The sequence below is a fragment of the Denticeps clupeoides genome, chromosome 13 (assembly GCF_900700375.1).
Source record: "Denticeps clupeoides chromosome 13, fDenClu1.1, whole genome shotgun sequence".
Classification (NCBI taxonomy): domain Eukaryota; kingdom Metazoa; phylum Chordata; class Actinopteri; order Clupeiformes; family Denticipitidae; genus Denticeps; species Denticeps clupeoides.
In genome coordinates this window covers 9,975,110-9,997,524 of record NC_041719.1, presented here as the reverse complement: position 1 = coordinate 9,997,524, position 22,415 = coordinate 9,975,110, and the positions used below count along the sequence as shown (strand labels likewise).

Here is a 22,415-nt window from a genome sequence, read left to right as displayed (position 1 = left end):
CGGCCGTCTGCCGATCCCGGCACTGCCCAAATTGAGTAAGAATCGCATGAACGATGACGCCTGTGCAAACGGACAGACTGCTCCCGGGGGAGGAGAAGCCCTTCCCGACACATTAGCAGGTCATTGTGGAGATTTGCTTTGGGGGGGTTAATTATTCCATTGGATAGGTAGTAACCCGACCAACCCCTGCAGCTAAGGCCGGCCTCCTCCTGCTGACTGGAGATTTAACGCAGTCTTCGTTCTTCGGCCTTCCCCTTCGCAATTTCATATATATATTTTCTTATCCTTTATTTCCACATTTTTTTTTACATTTTCCTGTTTTTTTCCCCCTGTTGTTACTTCTCTACCTCGGCTGCCTGCTCTGCAATGACCTGTGTTTTCGAAATAACAATCAAATTTGCATACACTCGCCAGCATCTCAAGTGAGGACAATAATTGCTATCAACAGGGACTTTAGCATGATCTTGCCACTGCTGTTTTTTCCCCAGCCTCCCACGTGGAGCATCAGCCACTCGCACTTTCACTCTCCCAACCCCTCTTATCAGACATTTTGTGTAAATCAGAGACGTTGACACATGACTGTCACCACAAGCCGTTCTTTTGCCTTAATGCAAAAAAATGAATAACTAAATAAATAAATTTTAAAAAAGCCGATGTGGGGGTGGAAGCCGAGTGCTGCCATGGCAACTCGAAGCTTACCTGTTTGAGTGGGAGGTGTGAAAGTAATGAGTGTGATATCTCCCAGGGATGAAATATGTACGCCGAGACCAGCGGGTCTCCAAATATCCACACAGTATGGTGGGAGGGGGTTATTGTTTGACTCCCTTTGACTGCTCCTGTTTTCATCAGGCGGAAGTACATATTTGCGTCTTCCTCATCCAGCACCAGCTTAGGTTCAGATGTGCCATTTTACCCGCTGGGCAAGAACATGAATATATTTTATAATGTTTTAAGTCACACATTCATTTGGGAGGGAACATGTTAATAACATTTAAGCCTGCAGGCGCACATGGGTGTGTAAGTGCAGATAAAAGTGAAGTGAAAGTGGTCATTTGTCATTGTCACAAACGTGTCCTCTGCATTTCACCCGTCCTGTGACGGAGCACCGAGCAGCCATGAACAGCGCCCAGGGAGCAGTGAGGGGACAACTTGACGGTTAGTACGGGTGTGCTTCCTTAGTGGCTAGGCCACCACTGCCCACTTGCTGGCAGATGGCACACAGTTTGCCATGCCATGCAGCCCAACACACACACAAAACTATTTAACCGTATTCCCCAAATGATTTAAAAGTATTTAAAGGTCCCCTTCTATGAAAACTTCACTTTGTGAGATTATTTAGCATTAATACTAGTTCCTGTCTTGTAGTAGCTAGAAATGGGGATATGTTTTGCCGTTCAGAGAGTGGCAGCTCAGGCGGTCGGATCTGGAAGGTTATCTATTCTTCCTCATGCTTTATCCGACCAGAGAATTTGATAAAGTGGAGTGATTGTCACATGTGATACACAGCAGCACAGCACACGGTGTACACAGAGAAATTTGTCCTCTGCATTTAACCCATCACCCTGAGTGAGCAGTGGGCAGCCATGACAGGCGCCTGGGGAGCAGTGTGTGGGGACGGTGCTTTGCTCACTAGCACCTCAGTGGCACCTTGGCAGGTCGGGATTCGAACCGGCAACCTTCTGATTATGGGGCCGCTTCCTTAACCGCTATCCCACCCCTCCCCTAGAAAAGTAACATCACCGACCGTCATGGCCTGAAAACAGCAGCAGGTAACTGTTTACCTTAGACGAAATGATTTTTTTCCCCCTGAATTGACGTGTTGAAAGCACTGGAAAAATCTAAATATGACTTAAACCCTACTTAAAGCACTGGAGAGTACCACAGAATGTTTTATCGGTAATCACTAGCTCATTAACAAATGCTTCATATTTTTTTCTTAATTAAATGCACCCTGACCTCATGTTTTGTTGCACTATTTAAGATATGTCTCTTGTCAATTTTATGTACTATATTTAGTTTGTTGCCCATATTCATGTGTTTTGTTGTATAGGCTGTACAACTGCTTTTTATTTTATTACTATCGTCAATGAGGTCAAATCAATATATAAACAGATGAAACGCATCCAATGCTTTTTGCTGACATATTAGAATATGCATGCTGGGTCAAACCACTATCGGATCTGTTTGTTTGTACCGATGCTCCACTGCAAGGCATTGTGGGAGATTTTAATCTGGATATAATTTACAATATTCTGATATTCCATAATGACAAGGTGTTAGTTAGTGATTCCACATCAAACCAGAACACATCAACAAACATCTAAGGTAAAGAGAAACCTGCTGTTAGTCCCTCTGCTGTATCGCGCACTGTCAATAATTAATCAAATAATGGTACAATAAACTTATTTTTAAATAAACTTTTGTGTTGGTGCATGTCATTACAATATTTCCAATGTTATGGAAATGTTTTCGGACTAGATGAGCCGCATTTGGACCTGTGGTGAAATAACTGATGACCTCCTGCCATGTTTTTTAATTTTTGTGACAACAGGAAACTTAAGCAGATATGTATCTAGGCAACCACAACCACAAAGCATATTTTTATCATTAAAATATTAATTTTCAAAGAAATATTAAATCATTTATTGTGCATTTGCACTGCTACTGTTCTAGCAACAATCCAATCGAGACTGTGCTCCATGTTGTGTCTAACAACCATGATGAAATCACTGTTACTTATGGTCCTCCGCGTTTCTTGTTTTATTAACCCTTTAAACATTCTATCCAACATTCTGTCATGATGCCTTTTTTTTCTTTTTGAGAAGGCAACATATACAAACGTCTTTATCAGAATCAGAATATTTTTTTTTTTGGCCAAGTATGTTATTACACACCAAAATGTGTGTAATAACATACATAATTATGACTGTGTTCGTTTGAACTTGTCCTGTAATGTGTGGCGTACCACCAGGTGATGCATAAGGAGCAGAAAGAGCTGAAGATCTTTGCCCAAACCCGACAGGTTCCAACTAGCGACTTGCGAGAAAGATGCAAAAATGGACGGTCGATGACCTTTTGGTTGAACCGGTGTGTGGGAAAATGTTTTACCATGATGTTAATAAATGCATAAACGACACATTGTTGACAAAGTAAAAGAGCTGCGTGAATGCGCACATTTGAATAATGTGCTTGAATGAGAGCTTTGTACCATTTGTACGAGCTGGTCGCCGAAGTCAACAGTACAACAAACGAGAGCACGACTGCTCTTACTCTCTGGCACTGCATGATGGAGACGGTGCCTAACCGCCCACCTACACTAAACTGTTTAACACCCATGTAACGCACATCTCAACATGCAACGTTCAATTATTTACATCCAACCCACTCATTTCCTCGCTCAATTCCTTTCCTTTTTAGTTTCGCAGGCCTTTCTCTGAAATGAAAGTAAATGTAGATATTAACACCTTTTTTGTGTGTATGTCTGATATGTATGCATCTGGTGCCGACCCGGCCCGCCTGACAAATTTTAAAAGTATATTTGACCCCTTGTCTTTACAGGCTGTTTAGGCGGTGTCCTGTGTTACCTACTGCAGCATGTGTAGTTCCACAAGTGCATTAGTACACCCACCCTGATGCTATGATCAATTGGTTTGCGTCCTCCATGTAATCCATAGCTGGCCATACGTGGAACGATTTCCTGCCAGCTTTTTAATGTATCTATAGGACAGGTCGATTCCTCCATGGGAAGAATTCTATATTTTTGTGTGATGAACTGCTTAATCATCTTGAGTGAGAAAATCTATATCCATTTTCCTTTTGTCTTTTATTGGCCTCTGCTTTTCAAGTCATCAGAAAAGTACGTGGGGGGTTGGAAGAACAGATTAATAGGTTGACTTCAGTTTGGCATACTTTGATACTAATTAAAGCTTTCTGAGCCTAATTTACTAGTTCATTACCCTTCCCTGGAGTAGCAATATGTAGGCGTTTACCCAAGTAATTTTCCGAAGACAGTGGAGGGCTCTAGGCTTTCAAATGAAAGGTTTTGCCAGGGTCTGTCCCTGTTTCTCAGCCTCCGTTTCATATTTATTCCTCTTGTGTTGCTCTGAATTTCACCCCTGTCATATTTGCATCATTACACCCCTACAAATTTCCTACACTTCTACATTCTTCCTTTCTTTCTTAAGCCTTCATGGCCATTTTTCATCATTCTGCTCTGAGTAGCTTTTGTCAGTATGAGGGCTGCTCTGGTACATATTTATACAGTTGGAAGGCAAACACCAAATGGCTTTGAAATGAGTTGGAGATGAGCTGGCTGCCGGCACAGTGTCACTGCTATTTCTGCCCCTGTGTCCTCCATAAGGACGGGATCTGATAAGGGAGACACACACTTCCCGCACGCATTCAGTCAGGGAATGTGTCAACACTCGTATCAGAGCCGACACACCTAACGCTGCCGGCGCTACGCGCATTAATCCGGTGATTGCTGGTCCGAGGCGCTTCACCCACATCTTCTGAGGTTTATCAGGCATGCCCTCACGCTGTATGCTTTGTATAGGTATATTTTTGTACTATTACACCCTGTGCAGATGTTTACATTACTCAAACCCTTGATAAGGAAATTAGCATATTTCCAGATTATTTAGAAATCGCTCAACGGGTTCAGCCCACATGATGGGTACAGTTAGTGATGTCATAAAAAATGGATTCCATATGGAGTTCAAATGTGTCCTATATCTGTTTCTTATATGAAAAAAATCAAAAATAAATATTCCTTGATTCTACATAAAAATGTCTGCTCTAGAAATATAAACATTTTGTTTTTGCCATTTTTTCTCTGAAGGAGACAAATGGGAAACATTTTTGTAAATAATAACAAAATTTGCACATGGCATTTTGCATGAATTCATAACACCTGTAGGAGAATATCAAGTATATGAAGTATGTCTTCATCGTCTCCAACGTGCGTTAGTGGTCTATAATTCTGGCTGACAAAAGCATAGACTGTTTTCATGACTCACATGAGAAATGCATCATCTTTAGCATCTAGCGACTTTCGAATTGCGTCAAGATGATGGAGAAAAACATATAGAAAGGTCTTGGCACAAATGACTAGACATTAGTACTGGTAGCTTGGAATTAATCACATACATCGATCAAACAACTACATGAAATATATAGACTAGGCATTGCTTTCTCTTACACATTAACCTGGTGAAATTTAATACGTCAATTTTAATCATGGCGTCTATCCTTTTAAGAGAATGAATAATCTTTTTTTGAATATGATTGGACATTTGATGGCTGGTCTATAATCAGTGCCTCTTTGACTGAGGGAATGGATTTATCTAAATTAATGTAGGTCTCACTATAAGCGGCGTATGCTAATGGTTTACTTGAAGTAGTCTCGCGTATTGATTAGTTATTGCAAGTCCTTATTACCATTGTGCAAATGTGACGCCATTAGGCCTTTGGTTAATTTGCTGTGTTTTTGATGCCTCGCTTTATTGAATGCGAGCACTGACTCATCAAGTGAGAAGCGATGCGGTGGTCGCAGGTACTCATTAACTTTGATACGGGGAGGAAACCAATCAATCAGCAAGGCCTGGTCGCTGATATAATGGAGGCCTCAGCAAATGGAGGACATTGATTTAGTGTTGCGCTGGGCTCTAGGTGTTTGCTCCTCTGTGCTGATGCGCAGGTGGGGACCGAGGCCCTTAACAACTCCCAGAAGGCCAACTTGGGTGCGTTTCGAATTGACACTTGATCAAATTGTTTGGAAAAATGCTGGATGCTTTCACTGCATATTTTAAAGTGTCAGGAAGATAGTTGTTCCCTAGTCAGTTTATGTATATTAAGCAAGTGTATGCATTATGTTGAATCATTTTCTACTTTAAAAAATTGGTTTGTGGAAGGGGATGCCGTTATGGCACAGTGATGAAGCCTGCTGCCTTGTTTCTAGGAGACGGGGGCTCAGATCTTGGTCTTTTGACCTTCATTTCGAATTTGCATGTTCACTGTGCGTTGGTTTCCTAAAAAAGCCGACCTGTAATGGCGTGCCATATCTTCCGCCTTGAACCAATTGCTTGCTAAGACCGCAGCCTGAGCTTCATTGTTGCGTTAAGGAAATGGCCAGACGGAGAAGTGGATGGTTTGTGAGTGGACTGACCCGTTGGTTTGATGGTGATGCAGATGGCGCGTTCACAGTGGGCACATTCTGACAACGGAGAAAGGTTGATCTCTGCCCTGCAAAAATCCTCAGTGAGCTGTCAGAGGGTCTCGGTGTCGCTGTGTTTTTGTTCTGCACATAATACTGATGGCGTGAAGAGATACAGCGGGAGCTGGACGGGGTCCAGAATCAACAGGCGCTTCGGAGCCGTATTTCTGGAGATCACTTCGTTTTTTCGGCCTGGCTTGGCTTTAATTTGTCTCTGAACTCTTGTTACTATATCAGTGTAAGCCCTTCCTCGGGCTGTTTTGGCTGCGGTTCACTAATGGACTCATCTCCTTTGTAAAAACTGATATTTGCTTCTACCCCCCCTCCCCATACTGTTACTCATCCTCAGCCCTCTCCCACCCAGCGAAAAAGTGCTGTGTAGAAGAGTGCTTTGATAAGATGTGATCCAACGCTGTTTTGACAATAGAGATAAAACCTCTTCTCTGTTAAAGGACCATCCAGCTCTATCCGATTATGGAGGCACTCGACTGAAATATTGTATATACATTCACGGTTTGGGGAACTTGTGATTAAGCCTAAATTTATTTCCAGTGTCTGTGACTACCACACGTTTTGATATGTCATTTATAGTTTTGTCAACTGTTGAAAAAAAAAAAGACTAAATAATTAATATTTGAAGTAGGAAAGGGAGTGACAGGGGATTGAAAATTTAAATGAACTTTTTTTCTCAATCATTCAGTCTGGAAACTTTTTTAAGTTTTAAAACAGAAAATAAAGTGAATGTGCCCACAAGAAATGTGTCTTCATCTTTATGTAGGGATAATCCCTTGCTAGGATCATATGTACGACCCACTCAAGAAGTTATCAAAAATTAAAAGTGATTTCAACATGTTTTATGTTTAGAATTAATTGCAATAAATATGGCATTCATTTTGACAAACCTAGACATTTAGTTCAGTTCAGATATTTTGCCAGTAGGGCCACTGCATACAGTCCATTTTCTAATCAGACCAGTGTTTCTCCAGCATCAGCCATGGCTTTAGCTGAGTGCCTGTCTTTTGTGTTAATCAGTGAAGCAAAAGTCTTGATGGACAGGGGGAAAAACACAGTTTGCAGCACAGTCCCATTTGCTTGTCAGAGTGACAGCCCATTTCCTTTATCCCCGGAGAGGCAACACAATGCAGCTGACGTTGCACAGGGCTCCAAAATAAATAAATAAAAGAGAAACATGCTTCCATATGGGTTCATGTCTGAGTCAGACATGGAGCGTACCCTGGGTTGATGAAGGGATGAAATATTGATTAAAAACAAAATTTGTCATTTGTAGGCCTGTATCACAGGCAGTGCTGGGTGCACGCGCTGCAGAAGAGGAAATAAAAGATCCGTCTGAATTAGTCTTCAGGCCGGGAAATGGTGCATAATTATGCTGACATGCTCTCAGAGATGAGGGCCAGGATTGGTGAATTTGGAATGGCGTCCTTTTCTCTTTCATCCTTGCCGCGTGATAATGCAGCACTTTGAAATTGAAATGATGTGAAAATATAATGCGCTGGCAAATGAGCCTGTTTGCGGTCCTGCTGACGCCGGGGCGTCCTTTGAACATCCCTTTCCGCTTTGTCATTCCTTCGTGCGCCAGCCTCACAGCCTTGGGTTGGTAGTCAGGACACTTACACCATGCCTGAACCCGGGACATGATGCATACAAAGTACTGTAATGAATGCATTTTAATGCAAGTGAATTATGCATAATTGACTAAAAACCCTAATGTAAGATTTCATGTCAATGGGTTTGCCAGCTATGTGAATGTTGAATCTGTTTTGAAACCCTCTCTTTGAACCCCAGACTTGTGCGTCTGCTTGAGGTCAATTACGTAATGTGACATTTTTTAACAGTTAAAATAAACAGAGACTGGTTTTAATTGTATTATCTCTTGTTCATTTTTTCCCCGGATTATGTCTCATTGCTTTGGGCATTATCATTACCAGCAAGCTTAACAGAATGGACATGTTCTCTGAGTAATATTTAATAGTAAGCAATGAAGGATAAGCAATTTGGTAAAATTGATGAAAGTGCTCCCATGTTTTTTTTATTTTTGTGAAGTTTGTGTGTTCTGTTTCCAGAAGCATCACTGTGCTTGTACAGATCGTCTTTTCAATGTAATGCTTGCTATTTAATTTATAGGAAACAAAATTATGCATTTGGCCTGACAAATAAAAGAAATATTTTCTTTAATCCAGTTAAAGTGGTATGAGATAGATACTGCAACTGTGTGTGTAATTTTTTTCTTTTTGTCTGGCTTGATTTTCCTATTCAAATTTGGTTGCTTCAAAAGACTCAATGACAAGGAATATTAAAGGAAATTTTAAATTGAAGTTAGACTAAACAGCACCTTTGAATTGAACATTGAATCCAACTAAAATTGATTCGTGAGATTTTCTGGATAATCCCTGCTTCATAAAGTAATATTATTTAACTGATATGGTGACGGGGCACTTGGTTCAACATTAAGCAATCAATATGTTTTTAGGAACAGTGGCTTATACAAGCATTATCCTGACCGGGCTGCTGGCTCTTCTCCTAGTATCCTACTGTCATTATTATTGAGTCCTGTACATGTCTAATTGCTCTTGGGATCTTGGTGATTGTGGTCAAACATTTTCATAATTATTCATGTCATTTATAAAGTGTTTAATATGCCTTAGACGTGACATTAAACTATAACAACTAACACAAAGTAAATGTGGTATTAGCCTAGTGGTAACACACTCGCCTATGAACCGGAAGACCCAGGTTCAAATTCCACTTACTACCATTGTGTCCCTGTGCAAGACACTTAACCCTGTAACTACTGATTGTAAGTCACTCTGGATAAGGGTGTCTGCTAAATGCTTTAAATGTAAATGCATTTATTAATAAATTAATTAATAAATTCAAATCATTTACATTTGGAGCAGGGTGCCCTTATGCCAATTCTGTACAGTATTTTCCATTCATCTGTACACAAATATATAACATAATATCAGTATAAATAATATATTTTACATTTTGGGAGTGACTTCGTTCTGGACTTAGCTTTTTCCCATTGCTATTTGTCTAAGTGCTTTTCCATGACCTCTTGAACCTGGCAGCAGCAAAAGGCCAAGCCTTCTGCGTCTGGCCACCACTGGAAATCCCACAGATATAATACCAATGTGTTTTAATATCTCAAATATATTGTGTGCTGCCTCTAGCAGAAGGCTTTATTGAAATCAATATTTGCCATCAGAAAGTAATTTGTCCTGCTCAAACAGTCCATGTGAGGTATCTCGCACCAGATAGAATCACGAGAGGATCGCGGCATCTCCATCTATCGGAGCGGAGGAGGTCAGCTGAGTCCAGCCCACGCCGTGGCGAGTGGGTTGTTTCATCGAAAAACGCTCTTCAATAGCCTCACCACGCACACTCCTTCTCTCCTGTGGGGCTCACCCCCCCCCACCCCGTCGCCGATTGGAAACGCACTCGTTATGAGCCTCGTCACATCACCCGTGTCGCCTGTTATGGCTTTGACGGCTGCTAATGAAACGGCGCAAATGTTACCTGTCTTTAAGGCCTGTCGCTCTGCGCTTTTAATGAGCAACAGGACCCTTGCCGTCTGAGCCCACTGTGACATTTCGCTTTAGCGTTTTCCCTCCGCCGTGGGTCTTCAAAGATAAATAAGTCGCCTTTTGTGGCATTTACTATTGATATTTGAAGACTGCCGCTGTATCCCTTTCACCGGCTGCGAATAGCCCCCTCTTCACAGAATGTCAGCCTTTTTCAGGAGTGAAATATTCATGAACGGTGGCGAATTTCCTTATTCTTACAGCTCCATCACAGCCCGGTTGAGCTCTATTGCTGCACATTCATGTGTTTTAAGTATTGGCCACGGCCGTGCAGGGTAAAGGCATGGGTTTACCAACCGGGCTACAAGGGCACTCTCTACATGTCTCATTGTAGAAGGTCAATCTTGGCTGTGTTCTGTGTCAGACCGCACAATGTCACGTTTGCTGCATGTCAGATTGAATGATAAAGAGCACCCGATAAATTGTGATGATAGAGCTGTTTTTTTCATCCACCTGTGTCACCTTCTGCGGGGGGAATGACAAAAGATTCAACAGATAAATGAATGTTGCAAACGTAGGATTCTGACAGTTTTCGTGAAAAGCTGTTAATGACAAATGTTTATTATTTTGTCACACTGTAATAAGAAGGAATCTTTCTGCATTCTTTACATCTAGAAACAAAGTGAATGCAATTTGAGTTATTAACATTTTTAGGACAGTCTGTCAGAGTCAATACATTATTGACATTATTGATATCTTATAATGTATAAATTAAGTATAAATTTAATGAATGTACCTATATTCTGTTCATGGATATTGCAATGATGACAGGCATACTCAGAAGGTTGCCACTGAGGTGCCACTGAGCAAAGCACCGTCCCCACACACTGCTCCCCGGTCGCCTGTCATGGCTGCCCATTGCTACCAAGGTTGAAAGCAGAGGTCACGATTCCTTGTGTCACTGTGTGCTGTGCTGCAGTGTTTCAGAATGACAATCACACTCGCCAGAAGACCCAGTCTCAAATCCCCCTTACTACCATTGAGTCCCTGTCCTAAATTGCTCCAGGGGGACTGTCCCTGAAACTACTGATTGTAAGTCGCTCTGGATAAGGGCGTCTGATAAATGCTGAAAATGTAAATGTAACTGTAAATAAAGTGAAGAGATTTTCATTGTGATTGTGCAGCACAGCACATGGTGCACACAATGAAATGTGTCCTCTGCTTTTAACCATCACCCTTAGTAAGTAGCCGCAGTGGACAGGTTTAAACCGGAAACCTTCCTGTTATGGGTCTGTTTCCTTACACGCTATGCCAACCACTGCCCCAGGTGGTATAATTATATTATAATTACTCATTATTGAGAGATATTGTCATATCATATCATCATAATTCTGTTTTGACCTGATTGTGGTATGATATGGACCCTATTGGTGAATGTTGTCTATTGGGAAATGTAACTGGCTTGTTGAAAATCAGTGCTAACATTTAAGCTAGGTACATTTCTATTAATATACTTATTAAATGCATTTTTTATGAGCTAACACACTGTACTTTGTTTACGCCCCAGATTTTTGGGATAATCCATGAGGGTTTAAAGAAATCCAAGTCATCTTTGTAAATTTCATGTATAACATTCATAGGCTGACATTGTACATTTTTCAGCATTTATCAGATGCGACAGAGCGACTTACAGTTAGTAGATACAGGGACAGTCCCCCCCACCCCCCTGGAGACACTCAGGGTTAAGTGTCTTTCTCAAGGACACAATGGTAGCAAGTGGGGTTTGAACCTGTGACTGTGGTCTTCTGGTTCATAAGTGAGTGTGTTAACAGCTAGGCTACTATCACCTAGTCATCCTTGAATTAGATAGTTGTGGGCGTCGTCTCAGCCATTGTGGAAAGAGGAAGAGGTGTAGGGCCACAGTTGTGACACTGTCCTTTCAGCTGCTTGCTGCAAGCCCTTTGGTGAAGGTGTGAGGAACCCTGTCACTGGAGAGCATGTGGAGGGCACGGGCCGAGTGCGTACCCACTCAAGCATACGTCACTAATTGTGGCCTGGGGATGTTGTTCTGTAAGGTTGCTCTCACACATGATGCCAGCTGCACATTGGCCACTCAAAGCGTCTGCCTTGGCACTCCCAATGATTAAGATGTGTAAGCAGACTATACATTAATGCGTCGGGATGTTTTTTGAGCATCTGAAGAGTAGATACAGAAAAGAAACAGGTACTGTGATCTTTAAAGTCACTCTGTGTTAAAAGTTACTCTAAGTGAATAGACCTCAAATGTAAGAAACGTCAGACTTGTGTTGCAATTTATTATTTTTTTAATTATTTAAAATAGAGTTGCATGAAAGATTGTTCTTCGGTGAAAAGCACTTACTTTTCACTCATGATGTTGGCTTGTACTGTTGCCCTGGGAGGCAGTGACACCATTTTATTTTAGCTGTTATCTGACAATATTTTGAGATCCTCAGTCAGGATGGTAGCTAGTGGGTGACACACTCGCCAATGAACCAGAACACAAGTGAAGTGAAGTGATTGTCACAAGCACACAGTGCACACAGTGAAATTTGTCCTCTGCATTTAACCCATCACCCTGAGTGAGCAGTGGGCAACCATGACAGGCGCCCGGGGAGCAGTGTGTGGGGACGGTGATTTGCTCAGTGGCACCTCAGTGGCACCTTGGTGGCTCGGGACTCGAACCGGCAACCTTCTGATTACGGGGCCGCTTCCTTAACCGCTAGGCCACACAAAGCCCCGTGTTCAAACCCTACCTACTACCATTGTGTCCTTGAGCAAGAATCTTAACCCAGAGTGTCTCCAGGGGGGGACTGTCCCTGTAACTACTGATTGTAGGTTGCTCTGGATAAGGGAGTCTGATAAATGCCATAAAATACTACTACTAATAAATACTCATTAGTGAACTGGTTGGGTTCACCCTGTCAGGACTCTAAAAACAGGTCATGTGACTTACTATCAACTTCAACATTAACTATGCCATACAGTACTCCATTTTCCCGCAGTTTAACTTTGAACGCAATTTAAACGTAACAATTGAACTATCCACATTCTTGTGCAGGTCGTGGTTTGTGCTGCAATTTTCTGTATCGGTGCATGCGCTGATGTTAACATTTGGATTGTGCAGAGTTGGATCACCTGTGGCTCTGCCAATTCTCCATCTCAGATGCCAGCTGCTTCTGAGTCATCCGTTTAAAAGATCTGCCTTGCTCTCCGCTTGCTTATTGAGGGGATTAACCCAGCACTCACTGTTCTCCACACTTGCATTTCTCAGTGGGACTGGCGCGACGTTTGATTGGCCACATCTGAATTCTATCGAACCCATTGGTCAGGGACCGGGCCCGTTCTGTGCACCGTGTAATTGTTTCCCTGCACCCCGACTCACAACATTTAATATTAACCTGGAGGTGTTTGACTGCAATGTGACTTCATAACATTCCCATTTATGCCACAATTAGTCACAACATTGCAGACACTTTTACACGATATTTGTGTTTTTTTTTACTAAAGAAGCCGCTAACTGAACACTAGTATTTACACGTGGCTGCAGGCGATGTGTTTCCACCTTTATCCGGCACCAAGTTTCTTGATGAATGTGTTAAGGCGTCAATGTGTTGAATCTGAAATCAATCTCCCTGAGCCCATTAATTACCCAACGTGACTGCTGCTGCAGGCTCTGTTTGGTGCACTGGGGTGTTGCGGGCTGATGCTGCCACGGAGTGGAACCGATCGGGGTTCAGCGTTACAGAGAGCACGAGTATGGAGTTGCAGTTTATCAGTCAGAGGTGAATACGAAATCAATAGCAGCATAAAGAGCAGCTCTCTCTCTCTCTCTCTCTCTCTGTGTGTGTGAAAAACAATCGAGCATCCTATGACATCTTGTGTCAGAGTCGCTCCACTTCAAGCATATTGTACCTCGCCCCGCCAAAGGGGGTCTCTTAAAAGGTTTCTCTCTCAGCAGCCACCGCTGGATGGGGCGAAAGTAGAGCAGGTGGAAGGAGAAGGGTCAGAGGTCAGCACAACATGCCTTCATTTTCTGAACCTTAATTATAATAGAAGAGGTGCAGAGTGAACAGGTGTTCTGAAGGTCCTGAAGGCCCTGTGTGTGGTTTCCTTTCATCCATCCATTAGTCATGACTTTATTTTACCACATGACAGTGTAACACTTCTTAAAAAAAACCTACAGAAAACCTACATGTTATGCACTGATACATTTATTATGAGGCATTATGTATACCCTTTAAACTAAAGTATCTGTCCATCCACCTGTAGTTTTTATATGTGAACAGATCTGGTGGGTGAGTCTCTCTGACCTCATTTCACATTCCCCGCACACTTAAATCCTCCAAACACTGACAGCAGCTCATCCTTTACTGCACGCTGCCGTAGCAACAGTGCGTCCAGCGCCAAGATGAAAGTTCCAGACTGGCCACGCTGTAATACAGCTGTACAAATTGGTATCATGTCAGGCTCGGCTATGTGAATCATTCAAGGTGAACTAAATGGATGGCATGGGGTCCTCTGACTGCTGTGCCGCTGTAAAGGCGCAGGTGACAGAGGAGAGTATTTCAGTCGGCACAGTTCGACGGGTTAAAAAGAAATGCTTGTTAAATCACTATTAAGCGTGATCTTATTTGGTGAAAGATTGGCCTGCTTTCTTAGAAAGCTGATTGGTTAGAGGATTTGACTGCTAGACTGCTACAGACATGTGTTCGCTTACATTGTGATACTGAAAATGTGTAAAGTTCAGAAGCCCATGGAGGACATGCATTATCACTTTGTTTTTATTTGTTTCTCGAGATAAAAAATGGATTTGGTTAGTTTCAGCTAACTCGTTGCTAGATTCACCATCATGAATGAACATTAGTTTAGTCAGGGGGCTGACATAAGGAGAAATAGAGTTGTGTCTTTCAGTGAAAGACAATTTCCATATCAATGTTCATCACTTGGGGAGAAGATCTTTACAGGTGCTTTGATGCTTAGGCAAGTAAAAAGACACAAATTGATTTTTTATCTTTTAAAATTGCCTTCGCTGTTGCCAAAGTTGTTCGAACAAACGTGCCGCATTTGGCTGCATCGGCAAAGTTGGTCTCAAGATAACAACTTAAGTTTTCTCAAGATCACATGAAAATTCACATGAAGATGTTATCTCAAAGTTAAATTGTGTTTCTTGTACAGAATTTTGTAGTAAAGCATATTGTTGTTATTGCACAAATGAACAGAAGAGAAAAAAAAATCCAACATTTATAATAAACACAAAAATGTATGAAGGGTCAGTCTGTTCCACATTTACTAGTAATTTCTGGTAATTCTAGTAATTTGGGAAAAATTATTACAGTCTCCATGTTCACAGTGACTCTGAACATTTCTGACTTCACTGAAGGGACCAACAGCGGTAATGGGAATTTAATAATGGTTTAAAATATGTACATCAATCATACGAGGAAAACTGTCTATGCAATTTTGACTTTTGATTATATATACTATACATATAATCACAAATACTCAGATATAAAACTTTGACCATTTGTGTTCAGTACAGTGAGGTAGAAATGAAATTTAATGAGATAAATGAACTCCATTCACTGAAAATGAACATTAACTGGGGTGTTTATTTATGACAGTCTGAATGGTAAAAATAATATCATATTATTACTTTAATATGGAACATTCAGGAACATTAATACACAACACTTTGTGGATATTTGTGCCAGATGTGATCTGATAAAATGACCAGTGGACAAGTGTAAAAACAGAAAAATGACCATCCAACCCTAAATCAGGCAATAGCCTACACTGCTGATAATGCAGCTAATGCACATTTGCTACCACAGTCTGTGCTCTAGCTATGTTCCAACAGGTTCCCTTGACCCTCACATGCAGGTTCTAGCTGGGGTCAGACAGAAGCCTTATTCCTCTGGCTGAAGATAATGAACATGGCACTCAAAACAATTAGGAAGAGATAAAAACCAGTTTCTTGTAATAAGCCACGTTCGTGGCGAGGCTACACGGAAGCGATTTTGAGGTCATTTTGATTATAGGTGCGGGTTATTGTGTGTTTATTTGTTTGGTGGGGTAGGTGGGTGCCGTAGTAGGGGCTCTGCAATTTCTCAAAACAAATATTTGCCCACCGTATCCCGCTAACTTGAAATTTGGCTGGGCGGCTGCTTTTGTTTTGATTCCAACCGTGTAATCAGCCTTGTGTAATAGTGCGTTGACTTAATTTGGATGATACCTTTTTACATTTGTGCGAGAAGTGGCGGAAACACTTGACAAATTATTTTAATGCTGCATTTTAACCGCCGCTTTCGCATTTCGGAATGGCAGTGCGGCGGCCGGCCAATTTCACTGTATGAAAACAAGGGAAATGCTGTTAACATTGATTGTTTTCTCCATAACATGCTTTCCTCCTCCAGCTCGGAGTAGCTCTTCAGTGTCTCGGAAGAGCCCCCCCCCTCCGGTTCCTCAGCTAATAGAGTAGACCCGGCCTGGCGAAGGGCACCCCGGCCCAACTGTGTCTGCTCTACTGTCTATTATCTTATCTGTGGGATCGGTCAATTCCAGCCAGCCGCATGTCGTGGGCTCTATTTATCTCCTCAGACTGTGTTTTTTGGTCTGTGAAGTCATTTCCCCACCATAGGCCTTCCCCCTAAACCAGCTTAAACCCAGGCTTGCATGCACCCCCCACTCCCTTCCCCAGCCTCTGCATGCTGAATTTGGCTCTTAGTATAATGTATCTTTCTCTGGATGATTGTGTGTGTCTGTCTGTGTGTGTGTCATTGTGTGCTATTTTGTGTTGTGTCGCTCAAAATGAATTCTCAGGAAAGAACGAAAGTGATTATGCATCAGCCTTTGACACCCTCTCCTCCCCATTATTTTGGAGACGACACAGTGAATGCCAAGCAAGTAAACAATTAACCCCCGGCCATATGTTTTGGAGCCGTTGAATATGACGTTTTTATTTTTTCATTCCACCACTGATTGCTCTACAGCCAGATGAAGTCTTTCAGCTGGTTGAGCCAAATAAACTGCCGATAAGAACCTATCGCTTTAATCTACTGCCAGTTGACGCCGTGTGCATTGTCCAAGACGTTTCCCTTCCAATCCAATCTTCTATGCTTGTGACTGATTTTGACAGACTGATTCCAACAGTCCATATGAAGCTCAATACAATTGACAATTATTTCAACAAAGACAACAGTGCACTAGGAACTAGGTGGAGAATGGTGGCACCTTATAATCTATTTCTTCAAACAAAATACAGCTTGTTATCTGCAACACCTTCTCGGTTTTCTTTATGATCATGCTAAATCTCATTAGATTCGCTGGGGAAGTTGGATGCATTTTGTTGAAAGGATTGTTGAGCAGTGCTGTGAAACGTCTACACATTATGGATGCAGACAAGAGAAAAACTGCAAACATAAGAACCTTGAACGAATGGGCTGTCAAAGGCTGAAATGCAGAATTTTTATGTGATATTTAACATTCGGGATCCATGCTTTTTATGCACTTGGAAAGTGTTAGGATGAGTGTTTTGAACTCCATACAACTAAATTTTATACAAGCAAATTTTTGTAATAAAGTTTTTCATTTTTTTTTCAATTTTTGTGAGGTCCTCAATTGAACCTCTAGAAGTATTTTCCCTTGTCTTTGTGAGAAATGTTCTTTGTAGATGCTTTATAACACCACATAGTTTTTTTTTGTCTTAATGTTAACGCTCATGCAGAGACATCCCTGAAACATTCTTTGTATCTTTGAAAGACTTTTTTTAAGGCTTGTGTGTTCTTGTATTCTCTGTTTCCTCCATTTTCTTCATTCTTGATCCTAGGTCCCCTTACAAAGAAACAGAGTGATGATTTAGGTGATAATGACGGTGCAGAGGACGAAGGTATTTTTTGATGCCAAACTGATATGCATGAAAGGAAACCCTCCAATTTTTCTTCTTTGTTTTTCTTACATTTCTTGTCCTTTTTTGAAGTGAAGATTCTTTTTCTTCCTAGTTTTTTGCTGGATGTGTTTTGTCTTTTTTGCTTGATGTTCTCAGAGTATGTTTAATGTTTTCCGTCATTCCAAAATACTTAATTGTTAACAACCCACCATAGGTTTTTGCTTGACTCCTTTTTTTATTTTGTTTAATTTTTATATGTTGCATTTCACTTAAACAAAACCAATAACTATTAACCTAACTATCAATTCTTAACACTTTTTTGCATGTTTTGGACTAGTTTTTGAAGACCATACTTGTTTAAACTTACTTGTTTAAACTTAGTTGGAAAAATCTCATCCCTTCCATAAAAGGGAATGAAAGAGCAGTTTCCTATGCCACATTGTATGTTCCTGGAAACAGAAAATCAACCCAATCAAATAATTTATTTATTTATCAGATTAGCCAGTTTTAGCCATGCAATGGACATAAACTCCAAACTAGCATTCATTATATACAAATATATATGTTGATTATTTTATATAAAAATTATATAAAACTATTTACACATAAATTTATATAACTAACGGACTAACTACATTCCAAATAATATAATATAAAAGTCTTAGCTTGATTAGAAAGTATTTCCTCCCATCATAATGACAGAACACAGAGTTAATAAGGACAATCTATGGTATAATCTTGTGAAAACAGCACCAATTAAAAGAAACTTAACAAGGAATGAGGCCGCTATCTTTGATCTGCCACATCAAACGTTTCAAGAGACACAGATATGCAGAGTAGCCCCAGCGAGCATCGCACATTAACTTTATGAAGAATTCAGGGCAAATAAATAATCCTCTTAACCATGGAAGACAATATGCGGTGGGAATGGAGTTCAGTGAACTCGGCGGCATGCAACGACAACTATTAGAGTGGCTTTTAAGCCCTGCGTGATCCATGCCAGAAAACACACACACAGGAGAAAGAAAACATTGTCATGGAACAGCAATAGCACTTATCGAGTTGTTGTCTCTGAATTTGGGATGCAGTGGCTTTGTGGATTAACATTTTAAGTGCCTTTCGCCAAACAGAATTGCCTCTGGTGTTTTGAGAGGTCATCCACTTGGGTGGAGTGCTTCTACTTTCTTTGGAGATTGCAGTTGTGGACCTGCTGCTAGCCCTGATGCAGACACCTGTGTGCCAAAAGCACCTTTTCATGCTGCTTTTAGCAACAAGGACCCACAGTGACAACCAGCACCAAAAACAGAATCAACGGCCAAGATGGAATATGCACTGGCAGAAATCCACACAGGGATACATGCATGCAGGACGATTCAGGAATATCGATGCCTGTTGCACGCTAAGTGGCCACCAAAATGGGAAAACTGTAGGCATTGGACCATATTGGATCCCTTTCTCCATTGACTTCCGGTCAGCGTTATAGTGGTTCTCCACCACCATCTACTACAGTAGTGGCAGTTGGATACACTAATTAGTGGAATCACAGACACAAGATTTGTGAAACTCTCCATCTTTTATTAACCACACAAGCATTGGGCGAACCACCGGTTCCCTCAGAAATCAATTTCTTTGTCATGTGTGGACCCCCCCCAAACACACACACATGCATTAACGAATGTTTTCATGATAGAGGCTACTGATGCTTGTTCTTCAGAGAAGTCTTATGCAGTTCACTGAGGAAATACTCTAAATGGGCTCTGATGAAAAGATTTTTCTCCATTCCAGGATCCTTAAACACAGCATTTTTCCAACTGATCAGTGCTGTATTCTACCCATGCACATTCATTTGCACAGATACAAAGTCTTTTTTGTTGTGGTCGGGCTGTTTTTTCTTCCAGAAAAGAGGAACAACGGAATATTAATTTCTTTGAGGAATCTGTCATGATTTGGCATTGCTGTGCTAGTTTACGCAGCCGTCTGAATCCAGCTGCTTTGCTGTGATTGAATTAATTCATCAAAGTGAATGTAAGATGTGAGGACTCAGATATGGGAGTTTGGGGGAGGGGAAAAAAATGTGCTGCAGGTTTGCTTTCAGAGCTTGCCAGCTCTGTCTCACCCCCCCTTGCTTACCTATTCGACAGTGAGCGTGCACACCCACCCAGGCTCCACAGGAACAGTCATATACTCCGACATGAGTGCAAAGACATAAAAAAAAAGCCTATACTCAACACACTCCTACACACATACCCGTTGAAACAGCAGCCGCCTAATCTGTTCAATTACACACACATTATGACACATTATGAGGTTTTGCTCCACTGGGAAGACAGGAAGACAACAAGGAAACCAGGAGGATTCTGTGAAAAAAAAATGTGGCAGGATGCAAGATAAGAAGACTCCTGCATTTTTTCAGACTGTGTGACAAGAGTTTCAGGGGAAAAAAGTGGACTCCATTTGTTCTAGCTTTTGTCGAGAAGCCTGATGGAAATATGTCCCTGAACCACTTACTTCAATAACATGTCTGCCGTTTGTGTGGACACTTCTCGCCCATGATGTAATGCCCGTCTCCTTTGTGTAAGATGAACGCAATCAGCAGCATCACTCAGAACATTTGTCCAAACTCATTTACTTTTTAATTGGACTTTGTCTCGTTCTAAATTCAATATGACCACGAAACCCAGTTTTAATGGATGTGAGATTATGAGTTTTTAACTTCGCATTTTCTAAGTCATCGTAAAATACACTGGAGGTTAAAATGACATGTTTATTTGTTTCGGCAAATTTTTTGCAAAAACATTTTGACGACAATGATTCACTTAGTTTGGCTTTTGTGTTGGCGAGTTGGAGGGAAGTAAAAAATTTACTCTAATTAAGCAATTGGTGAAATCTATTTTAATTATGACAACTTTCTTTCAACTTATGTTGGTTTCAGTTTACAAAGTGTGAGTTAGTATTCCAAAGAGGGAATATAAATAAATAATTAAGTAAATAGGATTATAAATAATTCCAAATTAATTCATTTAAATATTCTTATTAATTGCCATTTTGTCGCTGAATCCTTTGGGAAGGAAAAAAAATCCGAGTATAAAAGTAGAGTGAAAATAGTGTCAACACCAAGGATTAACTGGGTATTTCCTGTGACCAGGAACATAATGCACATGTCGCTTAGGAGATTTTAAAATCTAGTGTTTGAAGATCAGGCCATGGTGTCTGACCACAATAAACATCAAGTCAATGTGGCCAAATAAAGCAACAAAAAAAAGGAAATAAAAAATCTGATTGTATCTAAAGTGGTGTGGGTGGATGTAATTTCCTTTTCTTCACTTTGCAGACATACGGGAGAGCGGCAGCCCCAAGCCAGTGATGGTTTTTATCCATGGGGGCTCTTATATGGAAGGCACAGGGAATATGTTTGACGGGAGCATCTTGGCAAGTTATGGCAACGTCATTGTCATAACGGTGAACTACCGTCTAGGAGTGCTAGGTAAGAGCTTTCTGTCTTGTTTGCTGTTTTCGTTCACACTTGGGGGTCGTGGGGGAGTGGGGACACTGCGCTCCCGTCACAGACGTGTACACGGTCTCCCCCTGTGAGAAGACGGAGCCCCTTCTCTCGTCCCTCGTCATCTGAGTGTTAGGCGAGACCACCGCTGCTGCTTAGGGAGAGGTTTCCTCTGAGTGAAATGGTTTGAACTGATGCTAAATTATTAGTGTGGGATTCAAGGCTTTGTCAGCCCCGAGCGAGAACTGAACTTTCCTTTCATTACACAAAATCCCCAGATGCACACTTAGATATTTTTATTGCTCTTTATTTATTGCTTTTATTCCCACATCAATCAATTAAATTTGGTTGGCTGATTAGAAAAAGCCAAAAGCAAAAAAAAGAAAAAAATTGGTGGAAACATGCTTACCACACAAGAGAATGAACGTGCTTTATTCTCGTCTCTAGCCTGTTATCTTTTTATTCCTGAGGTCAGGTGTGCTGTATATTCCTGCAGGACCACCTGGCAGAATGTTTTCACGCCAACCGGCGCTGCTTACAACCTGCTACTGTCATTATAAGGCCATTAAGAAGCACCTGAGCCACCTGGAGTGAAAACATTCTGGCGGGGGGTCCTTCAGGAGCGGGACCGAGGGACAATGATCATGTCCATTAATATCGAATGTTTGCCTGTGTGTATTTAGACTCAGAAGGGGCAGAATAAGATGGGGCCGCATATGAATTCCATCCTTCTGCATTATGTTGTTGGCTTTTTTTTATCTGCTCTCCTCAATGCCAGTGTTGATAAATGTCTAAAAGCTGCACCTATTTTTTATGTATTTATTGTACATTAATTCACTTATTGATGCTTTCATTTTAGGGACCGTGGCTTTTCTCGCTTGATCATTTTGCTCTTTAGTGTGACTTTTAAAGTGATTTGATGCCTTGAACACGCACACAGCGCACACCTTGGACATTTTTCATTTGCATGTCTTGTTGGATCCTCTTTATTTTTCCATGGTTCACTGTTGGCCCGGAGGCTCTGGCTGTGCTGAGTTTGGTGAAGGTACGGCGTTAATGGAATGCGGCGCACCGTTGACGCGTCATTATCAGAATTGTTCTGGATTTATGGAGCCTCGCATCCTCATTGTGCACCTCCTACATAAAACTACACCCTGGCGGTGCTACAATTCACATAAAAGCCCATTTAAAAGGAAAACATAGGCATGGCCTTTATTTAATTATTTATTCTTATTCGGTGCAATCCTTCCCTCA

At 41.3% G+C, this 22,415-nt stretch overlaps 1 protein-coding gene across 4 annotated transcripts in view; it reads left to right on the top strand.

Annotated features, from left to right (window-relative positions):
* Nucleotides 1–22,415, top strand: part of nlgn1 (neuroligin 1) — a 155,924-nt gene that overhangs the window by 43,420 nt on the left and 90,089 nt on the right. For 2 of the 4 annotated variants that reach the window (XM_029000418.1, XM_029000417.1), the window contains 2 exons: nt 17,603–17,662; nt 20,994–21,146. In XM_029000418.1, the coding sequence (XP_028856251.1) occupies nt 17,603–17,662; nt 20,994–21,146 (213 nt within the window). The remainder of the gene's footprint in view (nt 1–17,602; nt 17,663–20,993; nt 21,147–22,415) is intronic. The other 2 variants (XM_029000420.1, XM_029000419.1) reach the window with 1 other exon arrangement.